General features: G+C 38.1%; 1 protein-coding gene across 8 annotated transcripts in view; it reads right to left on the bottom strand.

Moving 5' to 3' along the window:
• VPS13B (vacuolar protein sorting 13 homolog B) overlaps nucleotides 1-13,004 on the bottom strand; it is a 468,066-nt gene that overhangs the window by 425,134 nt on the left and 29,928 nt on the right. For 5 of the 8 annotated variants that reach the window (XM_035319261.1, XM_035319264.1, XM_035319260.1 and 2 more), the window contains one exon: nucleotides 1,663-1,786. In XM_035319261.1, the coding sequence (XP_035175152.1) occupies nucleotides 1,663-1,786 (124 nt within the window). The remainder of the gene's footprint in view (nucleotides 1-1,662; nucleotides 1,787-13,004) is intronic. The other 3 variants (XM_035319265.1, XM_035319262.1, XM_035319267.1) reach the window with 1 other exon arrangement.

The following is a 13,004-nucleotide window of genomic DNA, read 5'->3' as shown; positions in this document are numbered from 1 at the left end:
GTACCACAGAGAATAAAATCTTCCTGTAACTAAGTCCCTACTCCTAATCTAGGCCATTTACCACATAGGATTTGTGATTAAAGTGTTATTTATACATCAAAAAAAAAACAAAACAAAAAAAACCAAACAACTGTATTTAGAGAATGTAGCTGCATGGAAAGTAACATAGTCCAACCAATAAGGTAATGTTTTCCCTAATGATCTTTGAATATTAGGATTCACTACCAACATACTCTCTGCAGTTGATGACGCCATGTGATCCCAATGAAGGAGGTGCCCTACAGTTTCAAAAGAAGCACAAAGTTTACTTACAGAACCTACCAAACAGTAACATAAGAAGTTGTCACCAGTATTGCTACAGTATTGCAAATACCTTATATATGTCATTTCTATGAGCACAGTAATCACTGAGAAGCACTATATGTATATAAAGACAACATGCAAACCAATTTTCAATGCCCATGTTGAATTTGGACACGTGGAAACACATCTTTTGCAATATTCAACTTATCAGATGTCAACATCACAATACACAGGCCTTCAGACTTTCACTCGCTATCGAGACCTTTCTGGGAAGCCCACAGATGACACTCATGGAAACAAACTCGAACCAAATTCTAAAGCCATCCTGGAAGACAATATAAATAAGCCTCTGATACTTTGACAAGTCTTGTGAGACACCAAGGACCGAACTCCAACGTGCTACAAGAGCCACAGCGCTGTCCATGGTAGGACATTGTGGCTGCCCCGAGTCACTGGAGGTTACAGGATTTTGGAGCTCCGAGAGCCTCCAGCTCTGCCTCTACAAGGACACGTTCCAAAGGAAGATGATACAAATACATAATATTCCACACACTGAACTTTAACGTTCTTTTTTGATTCAAGCTAAGGCATGTATAAACTTGAACTGCTAAGACAACAAAAAAATAACAACTGACATGTCTTTAACCCATCTAAAATTACATGCCCTCAGAAGGCAAACTGCAATTCATTCCAGTGCTCTCAAGTTTCAGTTTTCTGCACAAAACTAAACCACATACATTAGATTTCTGTGCAAACTGAGAAAAAATAATCAGATAACAGTTCTTCAGGCATTTTTGTATCATACAAATATTTCAAAGTTCAAATAAGACAAATTCCATGTCAGAAAAAAAAACATCTCTACAAGTAGACAGAAGACTAAATAAGCAACACCTGTCAGAATTACTACTCTCAAAGAGAAAACCTTACCTTTAAAAGCATTTTAAGGATCTGAAAACATGTGGAAAAATAATTTAATGTAAAACACTGAGCAGTTAAATGAGCAACAGAAAACAGAGTGATCTGAAACTGGAGAACCAGAGCAGTAGAGGATAAAATCTAACACACCACCTCTACAGGATTGTTCTCACACTAACCTAACCCTGGTTACTTACAAACAGGTTATGTAAATTTAAGGATACAACAAAATGGGAGGGAAAGAAGCAAGGATTAACCAAGTTTTATCGTGCTTCAATTCTACTGTCGTATAATATTCAAGCATTCTATTCCTCGCTGTTGTATGATTTTCAGATAGAAAGGTAAAAGGTAAAATCATTCGACAGAGGTGTGAAAATAACTTAGATGCTTAGATGTTCTATCATCACTCAAGCACAATTAAGCTTCTGAAATATAATGGCCTACCTGGAGGTAAATCAGGGTCAGGAGAAGCAGATTGCTGAACTCGCCGTGGTTTTACTGCTGATTTCATGCTTTCCGTGGTACTGCGGTTTGTTGAACTAGAACCACAACTTTCATGGTCTTCCTGCTAGAAGAGAAGAACGCAATTGAGTCAATCAAACAAAGAAAAATAAATGTGGGAAAACCAACTCAGTAAATATTTGGTATATTAAACTTCTGGCCGTACTTTTCCCTCAGTACATCTTGTAAATCAACCTAACTACAGAAATGGTTACAGAACTAGCTGAAAAAAATAATTTATATTTAATACTTGTATTCACCTTTAAAAATAATAATACTCAGTTATTTAATGATTAATTTCACTTAAAGTACATCTAGCTGCATTTCTGCTGAGACACTCCTTCAAACAAAGCCAGAGCCCTGAAATGAGAAACACTACCTCGTTTTACGAGCTTATGTGCCTGCTCATGAAACAACCTCACACAAGATGTCAGAGTCATGCCCTTCCTAATACAACTAATTGAAGCTGCTTCACAATGCAAGATATTTTTGCAGACTTCTAAAATAGTAAACATGGCCTCAGAAAAGGTAAGTGAGCCAAAGGCAACTGCTCATCTTGAGCTTTCATATAGCTTATTGACTCTTCCTTCAGGAGTTCAGCAGCAGGAAACATTGCTTGTAATTAGAGAATAAGAAATACACCTTGCACAATGAACTTTGCAGACAAGAAAATCCTAATGAGCTGAATTTAGGGTTTTAATTACCCCACTAGTACTGCCATTGCATTCCAGAATGACAGTTTAATTATAAAACTCAAACGCAGGAAACCCAAGAAAAGTAACGTGAATATTCCTGTAAGCATATTAGGAGAGCAGCTTGGGAAAGAAGCAATTCCTTACAGCTTTTGATGCAGCCTAAATTCTGTCTTCAACAGATACAGCCTCCTGCAGGAAATTAGTGGGGTACTCTCTGGGTACTACTATTATCTTAGAGGGTCTTCACAAAAGAAAGGGTTCAGGCAACAAATGTAAAGCACCACAGTATGAAGCTGTAATATTCTTAAGTCCTCTAACCACTAAAAAACACATAGCTATAATGTTTTTTTTATTATTATTATTATTCCATATAGAGCAGATGACACATTTCCTTACATGCTCACTGGCATTCTTAATAATCTTGGAGAAATTATGAAACAAATTTTCCATTACTTGTTTTTTTAATGCTTAAATGACATTAAAAGAAAAAAAGTTACGAGGGCAGAAGAATTAGACCTGACACATCTTAAATAGAAGTCTACAACTTCAAAAGCATTTGGAAAAAGTTTATTTCTTTCCACTTTTTATTTACATAAACAGAATACAGAGGGAAATTATCCAGTGAAGTAGAAATAACTTTTCAGAAAGAAAAGCAGAGATGATGAGCAATATAAGCTTATGCTGAAAAAATAAAGAGAAGACTAAACTTATTTGGAGAAAATGGAAAAACAGACCCATTCATGCTTTGGAATAGGTAGAAGATAACTTCTAAAAGAAGGGTGAGTACCATAAAGGATTTGAAGTTTTCCAGTCATGAATATAGAATTAAAACACGTTATACATCTTAAAGAGAAGCTTGGTCTTGGATCCTGGAAATTTCACTTTAGTCATACGGGACTCTCACACTGATCCATGAAAAGTGAAGTGGGTGCTTAGTCATGCAGGACTTTCCATTCCAATGCATGAAAAAAAAAATAAGATGGGTGTAAAATACCAATTCTGTTTGGAAGAAGCCGCTTCATCAAAATAAAGGTTTGGTAATCAGAAAAGCTCACCTCTCCTTCACACTTCCAGCTTACTGACGGAAACTAAATTACAGACTTTAAGCTAAAATTTTTAAATAACTTTAAACTGAAGCCTTTTTCTTGGAAAGTAGTTCATACATACTATGGAAATATATTTGCAGATGAGTCACCGTACTGCTATTTAGTTGCAAGAAAATGAAACGTCAGGGTTACCAACCAGCTCCATTAGCACATCTCCTCCTTTCCTGAGCTCAGACTGCACAGGGCGCTGTGGTAGGACCACTTAATGATTCGACCTGATAGCACCGCATTATGCTCGCCTTGCGGTATTTATGTTGGCTACATGGAAAAAAAAAATTGAGGGAGAGAAAAAAGGCATTCTGTTTTGGAGGTGTTAAGTGTACCAAGCCTGCTGACATTCAGGACTAATTCTCCTGTCCCTGTACTGCCATAAGCATGCCCAATGAACTTCTTCATAACTTCAAGCAAAATCTGTGCAACATGTTCATCATACATATTACTATCACGTAAAGATGAAATACAACTGATTTAACCTTCTTCTGTTGAAGAAGACCAAATATTTGAAAAAAGTTCTTTTAATCATGGACAACACCCACTCGTTTCCTTACATTACACAATCATGGAAGAGGTTTTAAGAGCTGTATGTTTTATTTTAACACGAACACACAGCATTTTAACAACAGCTACTGATGCTTTTTAAAATCAGTGTTGCATTCTTTAATTGCAGAGGACAATAACAGTGGCTGTGACCTTAGAGGAACTACGTTCCTACTTAAATCCAAAAGCTTTCTGTATCTGCACATTTCTGCTCCATGTTAACTTTAAGAGCACACTATTAATTTCTCAAACATGTGGCTGTCTCATAAGCCCAGAAGTAAAACATGTTCATTAAAGAGATGTGAAAAAGTTCCAAGTGAACTGCCAAAACTAGCATAATTATGAAAATATTTAACACTGGAAACAACTGAAATCACATACTGTATATAGATTACAGTGATGTCATCATAAACACGCAGCCAAAACGTACTAAAACTACTACACTCTAATAAATCTAGCTCACACCAGATGACAAACATTTTAAAGCTAAAGTAAAAGTTATACTGGGGATGGGAAGGGAATAATATTCTGAAAGTGCTAATAACTTTAGAGTATGATATTTGATAGAGTGCCCATTCATTTCAGCATTAATGGAAGCAATTCCAAGTAAAAATCACAACAGTAGAAACTAAAAATATGCATGATGCATCTAGAGCGATGATTTTTAAGAAAGTAACTCATTTACTAAAATGTGCTTTCCCCCCTAGCTTATGTTGTAAGTAGAGTTGAGAACATTTCAAAAATTTTAACATACGGTTCTGCATAGGGGTGTTACTACACAAATGTATCATGGTAACTTTTAACCTGTAGAAGAAATAAAAGTTTGCACAGTCAGGCTTCGCTCTTTTTCCTTTTTGGCAAATGCTTCAGACCAGGTACTGTGCTGAAGTGTTTTTATAGAGCACTATGGTTACATCTGAAACTATGCAAGTCATAAGTAACACACTAATCACACTAGGCTACTAAATTTAAACTGAGTTCCTCAGTCACTTTTCTATTGCAATACACCATATAAAACAATTACTGCAAGGCTAAAAGTGAGCTAAAATTGACAGCACCTGAATGACGTTCATTATGATCTTTCCTAACAGACAGAATTTATCTTTGCTCATTATTCTGTTTTCCACACTTAAAATATGCACTTTTCTCAGAACAAAAGACACTTTCTCATTTTAAAATACATAAAACTTATTTAATGTCTCCGAAGTGTCTCATGAGCGTGCTTTATGGGAAAGAATGTTTTCTCTTGGGGATCGCTTCGCTATTTATGCAAATATTGTCCCTTTGCCTGCATGAAACCAAGTAAAAAAAATTAACTAAGTTGCTTTTAAAAGAAAACAGGAAAATGTGTAAAAGCAATTACCATTATGAATTAAAAACTAAAAAAAAAAACTACTACACAAACATGCATTTTCCCTGTCACTGTTTTGTCTCTTCCTCTACGAAAACCTTGCTCTTTTTTATCTTCCTTCCTCATTTCTAAGACCATGAGCTTTAATATCTGTCACCTGCAAGTAACAGATATATATTCCTACCTACATGAAGCATATCTTCAATTGTAACATGCAAAATCCCCAGAAAAGGAACTTATTCCCTGCTGGCGGACTGTCCTTACACAGCTGACACTGATTGGACACAAAGGGATAAGTTGAGTGGAAAAGCACCTGGACCACCAGGCTGCAATTTGAGGTTCAAAGCCAACTGGTGGCTGATTACTGGTGGTATCCTTCAATCTCCAGTACTAAGCCCACCGTGTTTAATATCTTTATTAGAGGCCCAGCAGATGGGGCAGCGTACCATAACGAGGCTGCGGGTGGTATCAACCCATGACGAGGAGCTTATGTGCTGGTGAGCATGACTGCTATTAACAGAGACCTTGAGTGGCTGAGGAAAGGGGCTGTCAGGATCTCCACAAAAACCACCAGAGGCAAATGCTAAGCCCTGCACCTGCAACGGGGCCACTCTGTGCAACAGTACAGACTAGGAGCCAAAGGGCTTAAAATCAGCTTTATAGAAAAAGATGCAAGTTTCCCAGTGGGTAACAAGTTGCACGAGAGCCAGCAGCATGCCCTTGCCACAAAGAAGGCCAACGGCGTGCTGTGCTGTATTAGGAACAGGCTATTGGACATGATCCTTCCCCTCTCTTTGGCCCTTTTGAGACCTCATAGGGAGTACTGTGTCCAGTCTGGGGCTCTGGGGCTCTCCAGTACACACACAGTTGTCCAGGATGAGGACATGGACATACCACAATTCCAACGGATGACCATCAAGGTGGTTAGGAGACCTACGAGCTCTGTCTTGGGAAAGGCTGAGATAGGAGGGATTATTCAGCCTGGAGATTAATAAAGCGAGATCCCACTGGGATCTGCCTACTGGGAGGGTACAGAGAAGACTGAGCCCAGTTCTTGTCAAAGGTGTGCTGTGAGAAGAGTGGCAAAGGACACAAGCTGAACAAGTCAAAACACAGGTACGTCCGAGCAGATCTAGGGAAAAGCTTTTCCATAAGATGGGTGGTCACATATTGGAACAGGCTGCCCAGAGAGGTTGTGAAATCTCCTTGGAGCTATTCAGTGTGTGGCTGGACAAGCCATGGAGCAACCTGCTCTAACTGGGCTTGCTTTGAACAGGTGATTGAGCTCCATCATCTCTAAAGACCATCCCAAATTGCTCTGGGATGGCTCTATGTGGAAGAAGAAAATATAAAATACAAGTTTTAAAAAAGATAGTCTTTAAAACACGTTTGATTAAAATGGTAAGTGCTATCAAGATCTTGCTTTCAAAAAGGTGTGGTTGCATTTCACTACCATATAGTTGTCGGAAGATATATACATATAGAGATTCATTATATTCATACAAATTCATTAATATTACACTTCTGTATAATCACAGAATCACAGAATTTCTAGGTTGGAAGAGACCTCAAGATCATCGAGTCCAACCTCTAACCTAACACTAACAGTCCCCACTAAACCATATCCCTAAGCTCTACATCTAAACGTCTTTTGAAGACTTCCAGGGATGGTGACTCCACCACCTCCCTGGGCAGCCTGTTCCAATGCCTCACAACCCTTTCAGTAAAGAAGCTCTTCCTAAGATCTGACCTAAAACTCCCCTGGCGCAACTTTAGCCCATTCCCCCTCGTCCTGTCACCAGGCACGTGGGAGAAAAATAATCTTGCAACACTTCTGCTAGCTAGCACAGGTCAAGCATTGCTTACTTACAAATGAATCAGCAACTTTAATACTGCTCCAATAATCCTGTTGCACATCTACCCTGATAGGAATATTTCATTAAGAGTCATCAGCAACATATGTCAATAGGAAAATAATTTTATGATTGTTCTAATGAATAGCAATTTAGGAATGTCACAACAGTGAACAGAGAAAAATCGTGATTTAACCATGACACCTGTAAATCTTTTGGAAGGTATAGGTTAACAGTCTTAATGCACATTAACTTTAAAAAGAAATAGTTCATTATGTGACAGGACATGTATGTACATTTTAAAACAGGACACTATAAAATATCAAAAGGAATATTTAACCAAATGAGATCAGGTTGCTATTTTGTACAATAATTAAGGAGTTCCATACTACATATGGAAGTTTTATATATATGTACACACACACACTTGTCCTGATGATAGTCTTTGACAATTACAAAACTCAATTTTAAGACTTCTCAAACAGGCAAATCACACATCTCAGAGTGAGTACTCAGGGATTCATCTGTCTTCCCCTAAGGCAGACAAGATGATGGAAGGTATTGATTTTTTCTTTTTCCCCAGTGTTATTTAATTGAGAAATATGGTAAAAACTCTTTAAATTACATACTGGATTATTAAGAAGAAATACAAAGGAATTGGGGAAGAAGTGCAGTCTGTAGCCAGCTGACACAGCACCTTGATGAGTGGGAGAATAAACAAGGGTAATCTGGTTAAGAATAATGAACAACCTGAAGCAATCAAGAACTGATTTAACAAGGTGTTAATCTCTATTTGTTCTCCTTGTTGCATCTGGTTTCAGCTGATTGAGATAATCAAGTAGTAGCAGTGACCAACAAAGCACACTGAACAGTTACCTGTACTAGGTCAGGAGCATACTCCAAGTTTAGTTATTCTGTGTTAGCACAGCACAGTGTGCTCTGAAATAGAGGTCTGAGTTAAGCTTTATGTAAAAACTGAGGATACACAAATACGCTGCACCAGCAGCCCCAACTGAAAGCCAAGAAGCTTGTGGTAAGCTGTTACAAAGGTACTGCAGAATCTGGCTATTGATTTCTGGGAAATAACATCTCCCGGGGACATTGCTACTGGTTTGATTAGCTGATTATCAGAGGTATTTGAAAGGAGCATTCTTTTGTTTACAAGAAAGGGAGCTGTCAGAGCCTGAAAGACTGTGGTGGTAAGGCCACAGAGGCAAAGATAAATAAAACAGACTGTTCTAAGTGCTCCTCAGCCTGCTCAGAAATACACCCCAGCTTCTCAACACCCAACACAGAGCAACTAATAAAGTGATTTTGCAAGACTTTTTGAGGGAAGTGAGTTGTACAAATACCTTCCTTCTGTTTTGGGAAGAAACTTATAATATAAACTGTTAACTGATCATCTAGTAAAGTTTCTGATATGTTTATTGTGCTTTAAAAAAATGAGACCACCTACCATGATGTAAGTGCTTTTTAATAGAAATAAACATCTCAGAATGGCTTTTCCACTATTTCTCCCAGGTTAAGCTTTTCAAAGATTTCGCTCTTCCTCATATTACAGGCAGTTTGCCCTGTGTTTTGGTTTGGGGAGATAGGGGTGGGGGAGCATCTTAATTCTGTAACGTTATTCTGTGTTTCATACCTAGCAAAATGGAGTCCTGATCCTTGACTACAGCCCTCTAAGCCACAAAGAAGAAAACAAACAGTTTTTAAAAGTAAATATTACAGTAGTAACTGGCAGCTATACTCAAGATTTGACATTGCTATAGTAGGAAGTATGGAAAGAGTAAAAAAGCAAATCCAATGTGTTTGTTCCACAAAGCTCACAGAATTCTGTAACTTGATAATTCTGAAACCCAGGTGGCCTGGCAGAAGAGTCAGAGGAGAGAAGTACCAGAGGGACTGGTGCTAGGTGAGCTCTTGCAGCAAAACTGATGTGTGTGGGGCAACCTTGGTGTAGGGTGGATATGGGTTAAAAGCAGCCTCCTGCCCCACTTACATTTTCTATACCTGGAAGCAAGAAGAAAGGCTGTCAGGAACAGTTGACCCTACAGAACCAGGAGGAAAGACTGACAAGAAGCATGCTCAGGAGAATGGATTGCAAACGAGAATAAAAGAGACCAGAAGTGACCAACAGCATTTTTACTTTTTTTTTGACTCATGTTCAAAAAAAGTCTTACAAAGTTAAAAGTTATAAAAGAACTGACATCTAAAAAGTTCTCTTGAACATTACATCTGAACAAAACAGAACTTTTATTTCAAGCTCATCATCTCATCATTCATGGAAACCCTACAACACTGCTGTCATTCAGCTTCATGCACAGCTCAGGGGTGGCAATAGGCTCACATCACAACACAGACATCACTTACATCACTGCTTTTCTTCTGTTCAGAAGTAACAGTATTTAAACCAGTTCACACATTTTGCTTGGTATTTTAGAAGATGCTGCAAAGACTGGGCATACTCTCATCCTTTTGTAAGAAGTCCCTTGAAATATTAGTTAAGACTATCTGAGCACTATATTTCTACAGCATTCATCAGATATGGTCTCCTGAACACAGCAGGAAGAAAAACTATTGTGAGCATGGTTTGGTCACATCACTGATTTATTAAACAACATCTGGGAACCATTAGCATAGTGTTGGCCCATTCAGCTTACTCTTCCTATTGTAATCTGTTCCACCTGCTAGAGAGCTAGCACCAGCCCTCAACCCTATTTAAACTGGCCCCAGACCCTTAGCCAAGATGTCACTTGCCTTCACAATGCAAGATGATTAGGAGTGCTTGTTTCCCCCATGTACTGGTAGATTGCAGTTGCAGCTCCATTTCACGCTTTCTTTAGGGGCTGCTTTCCCCTAACACACTTCCCATTTCAGTTTATTAGAAAGCCAGACCCCTGTGCAAGAATTCCCTCTGCCAAGCACCTGCCAAGGATGTAGTAATAATTTTTATTACAACATAACCTTACCACCCACTTCCCTCAGAGGAGGGTATAATACTGTCCAGACCAAGTTTTCTCCTAATCCCTAAAAATATCGAGCAGGATACCTACAGCAGGCCCCCAGCAACAACGTGGCCAGTTGAGCAATCCCCAGTTCTCAAATAAACCTCTGCCACATGACAGAGGAAGGCACAAAGGCACAAAGCTTTACATGGAGAACTTACTATTCATGAGAACTCTTCTTATTGCTGAGCATCATTTGGGCAGTGTTTGGCTTTTGGCATCTGCTGGGGGTGGGTAGAAAAGGAAGGGGGCAACCAAATGGAAACAGATACTATATGACAATAAGGGAAGGAGTATACCAACTAAAATCTCCCCACCTGCTACAGATTTCTCAGAAATTCATAGATTATCCTTTAAATCCTATTTCTCCATCAAAAATGTTTGGAATTAGTCAATAGGCTCAAATTTTAATGGTTGAGCACAGAAGAGGAAGAGAAGAATGAACAACAGACAACACAACCATGCCCATCTGGTTTCCAGCAGGTACCAGTCTTAAAATCAATACAACTAAAACGTGTTGGGGCCATGGATTTTTAGCCTCACAGTCCTTTCTTCCTGAGCTACTGCCTCAGATGGGTCCAAGCCAAATCTGGGTTGTGGACACCCCAGAACCAGGGGAACTCTTCTCTAGCTAGAAATGTTACTTAGGGAATCTTTTTGCCAGTGCAGGGAGCTTCACACAGGAATGAGATTTATCAGCCATGGGCACACCGATACTGAATTTCGTTATAGTCTTCACTGCCTTCTTCAAATTCAGAAGCGTAGGGAGTTTCATTATAGAAAAAGTAGGGTCTCAGCATACAATACAGTCTACAAAAGGAAGTTGGAACCTTTAACATAACATGACTAAAAATATTTCTAAGAACAACCTTCACAAAATGAATGCTAAGGGCTTTTTAGTTCTGTTAAGACAAAGCTTTGTTTTCTAATTTACTTATGATAGTTACTCTCATGTGGTATACTATTTGTACACTCTATGCACATGCATGTAATACATAGTATTAATTATATGTATTAATGATGTTCAACTACTTTAATGTAAGTAATTCTGTATTATATTTTCATTCTTTATTTTTAAGTTAACTTCACATACCATTATTGGGAAGAACAGTTTTTCACCAAATGTAATTCATCAACCACATCTTACCTCAATAAGATTAGTTAACAAAACTAATGGACTAAACCACCGAGCCACAAAGCTAGCTGAAAGGCTGCACAAATGTCTTGGTTAATAAATATAAAAGAGTACACATAGGTGCAACTTATTCAAAATGCACATTAAGGAGTTCTAACTTATAATCCGTCATCTCTTTTGCAATTGTCAGCCTGTGATGTGTACACCATTTCAAGGAATTTATTGCTATTTATAACACTGCTTTTTAAATAAAAAAGCTTTTGAAATATTACTTTAAACCTAAACAAACAGTAATTTGTCTTCTAAACCAGTCAGCAACCTGTCACACAAAACCACCATATGTTAAAAGAAGTGTAACTGTCAACACTGCATTATAACTGTTGCAAAGTTTCACAAAGACCTCTCTAATTATAAGATCACAACATGTAAGCGTTTATCATATTGGATAGTTTAAAATACAACGTGCCTTCTCTAAGGTACTTGGGACTTTTTATCAGGACGTGACATTTATTACTCTTTCAAGTAGTCACCCCACATGCCACTGCCTTATTGCAAATTCTTCAAATGAATATACTTTCCTTGGTACAAATTATTCAGAGAAGTGTTTTGTTTTAAGCTAAAATTAAGAGTAAAACCCATTCTCCCGAATCTTTGCCACTCAATTTGAGTAGAAATTATTTTTTCTTCCGTAACTAAAGAAAGAGGACAGTTTTTAAATGAGGAAAATGAGTGTCAGCAAAAACAGGAGCAGAATGCCCTAGGGAACAAAAAGATACGGGACCATTTTATTGTTAGGTGTTCAGCTGGGTACTCCAGCCACATGCACAAGTAAAAGATTGAAAACTGGACAACATGATGGAGAAATAAGAGTGAAAAGTAACCTGGGGAAAAAAAAAAAAAAATGTGGGGAGGAAGGGGATCAAAAGTCTGGAAAAAAAAAAAAAAAGCCTCTAATCTTATATAATGTCAAGCAGGAATGCTCAGGGAGCATTTAGTGTGGCAGAAGAAAAGAACGATCTTGTTTCAAATTGAACACCGAAAAACATCTGTAACAAAACTACTGAATAACATAAGCCAAGGAACATATTTAAACACAAATATTCTCTTAAATCTATAATTCATCAGCTTTTGATCTATTAATTTACATTAAGAAATCTTTTATAAGTTTAAGTGACAGACTAATCACAGGTAACACCATTATGTCATCAACTCATACAGGCTCCTCTAACATTTATTATTTTCCATGGTACATATTTGCAACGAGGGTGGATAGTTTGAGCTTCTTCAGAAGCTAACTTAAAACATACCACCCACAAATACTACTATACATTCGTTTAATGCAACTGTATTCATACTGATGGAAAGAGTGCTTTCCTTGACTAATACTATTTTAATCTGTAGCCCTCAAACAGTTTGTACAGTCACAGAAAATCTTGAGTTGGAAGGGACCCACACAGATCATCAAGTCCAGCTCATGATTCCACACGGGACCACCCAAAAAAATAGTCAGACCATATGTCTGAGAGTGTTGTCCAAACACTTCCTCAACTCCAGCAGGCTTGGTGCTGTGACCACTGCCCTGGGGAGCCTGTCCCAGTGCCCG

This window comes from Oxyura jamaicensis, chromosome 2 (assembly GCF_011077185.1).
Source record: "Oxyura jamaicensis isolate SHBP4307 breed ruddy duck chromosome 2, BPBGC_Ojam_1.0, whole genome shotgun sequence".
NCBI classification, from domain to species: Eukaryota; Metazoa; Chordata; class Aves; order Anseriformes; family Anatidae; genus Oxyura; species Oxyura jamaicensis.
Note: the sequence above shows the minus strand (reverse complement) of the source record. Positions and strands in the feature narration are given on the sequence as shown.